Consider the following 1,500-nt stretch of genomic DNA (forward strand, 5'->3'; position numbering starts at 1 on the left):
CGGCGCTGTGAGGGCTTTTATTTTGGTGCAGAGTATCAGCCTTAGCTGTTCCCATTAGCGTGGCGGCTGTGTGTGTATATATATATATATATGCGTGTGTGTGTTTATGTTTATATTTCATCTTAGGTTTCTCTCCTGAGTTTTTCTTCTAAGTTCTACTAGCTAGGTTTTTTATTCATAAATGTCATTTTAATAGGAGTATATCCCTCTTTCTTGTATTAAAAATGACACATATTTTGAAAGTATTACGGGTTTTTTTTAGGCTGTTAGAATTTTACATTTATGTGAGCCATCTTTATATATATTTATATATATATATATATATATATATATATATATATATATATATATATATATATATATATATATATATATATCATATGTTTTGTTTGAAATAAAAATGATAGTAACGATACTTCGTGAGGGCTTTTATTTTGGCAGTCGCGTATAGACTGAATGTAATGTGCAAGCTTGAGCTTTAGTCTCAGTCTCTGGCAGAATATTTCGAAATCATCAATGGCTTTGTTTTGTTGCTGTTTTGTTCTTGAAGCAATTTTAAAAATATCTCAGTATATGAGCGTCAGTGTTTCCCATCAGGGCGGTACTGTATGTGCTTACACGTAAAGGCTTTTATTTTGTTGGGCGGTTCCTCGGTGTCGGTGTTGTCCCTCATGGCGGCTGTGTGAGTGTGAGGGCTTTTATTTTGGTGAACGTGATTTCAGTGTTAGTGTTGTCCATCATGGCGGCGGGCAGTGTGTTCAGAGCCGGACTGTTTAATCACAGAGTGGCGATAGTGACCGGAGGAGCGACCGGAATCGGGAAGGCCATTACAGCTGAGCTGCTGCAGCTGGGTGTGTGTTAAACTGACCACAGCGTCACGCGCTTTATAATCACTGTTTATAAAACTTTTAATTCAATAATCACACCACACTTTATTACCGCACTCCAGCATGACCTTTCACCCAGTGCTGGACTTTATCACTGTCCACAGATCAGTGTACACACACACACACACACACACCGCTGCTTCTCTTTATTTCACACTTCTTAATTATTCTTAATAATTATTCTCTAGGACGGTTACATAATCACACACACAGACCCGAGACTGAGGTCATTTGGTGATTTTAAGGGTTCTGACCACACTGCGCTGGACTTTAGGTCCAAACTTGTGTTGTTGTTGTTTTGTTTTTGTTTTTTTTGTTTTTGCAAATCTTCTGTTCGGTCATGAAAAGTTTCTGTGCAAATCACACTAATTAAACCCTGCTGCTGCTGGAGGGGAAGGGGGGGGATACAGCTGGACACAGCTGGACACTTTAACACCTTCAGAAGGAGGAAGTTAAAAGTCCACTCTCACCAACCCACAGGAAGTGTTCCTGCAATTTTCATCAGAACTGAAAGAGAGCGATGTCATTACAGCGAAAATAAGAGCAGAAATCTGACCACACGAGACAAACCCAAACTAGGGGTCAGTCAGGAGATGTGAAGTGGACATGAAAT

General features: G+C 39.3%; 1 protein-coding gene across 1 annotated transcript in view; it reads left to right on the forward strand.

Moving 5' to 3' along the window:
- The first annotated feature begins 696 nt into the window (after positions 1-696).
- The window catches only part of pecr (peroxisomal trans-2-enoyl-CoA reductase), a 16,602-nt gene continuing 15,798 nt past the window's right edge, over positions 697-1,500 (forward strand). Inside the window, exon 1 of the mRNA XM_058381963.1 lies at positions 697-851. Coding sequence (XP_058237946.1) covers positions 740-851 — 112 coding nt within the window. The 5' untranslated portion in view covers positions 697-739. The remainder of the gene's footprint in view (positions 852-1,500) is intronic.

The sequence above is a fragment of the Hemibagrus wyckioides genome, linkage group LG27, assembly GCF_019097595.1.
Source record: "Hemibagrus wyckioides isolate EC202008001 linkage group LG27, SWU_Hwy_1.0, whole genome shotgun sequence".
In the NCBI taxonomy this organism is placed as follows: Eukaryota; Metazoa; Chordata; class Actinopteri; order Siluriformes; family Bagridae; genus Hemibagrus; species Hemibagrus wyckioides.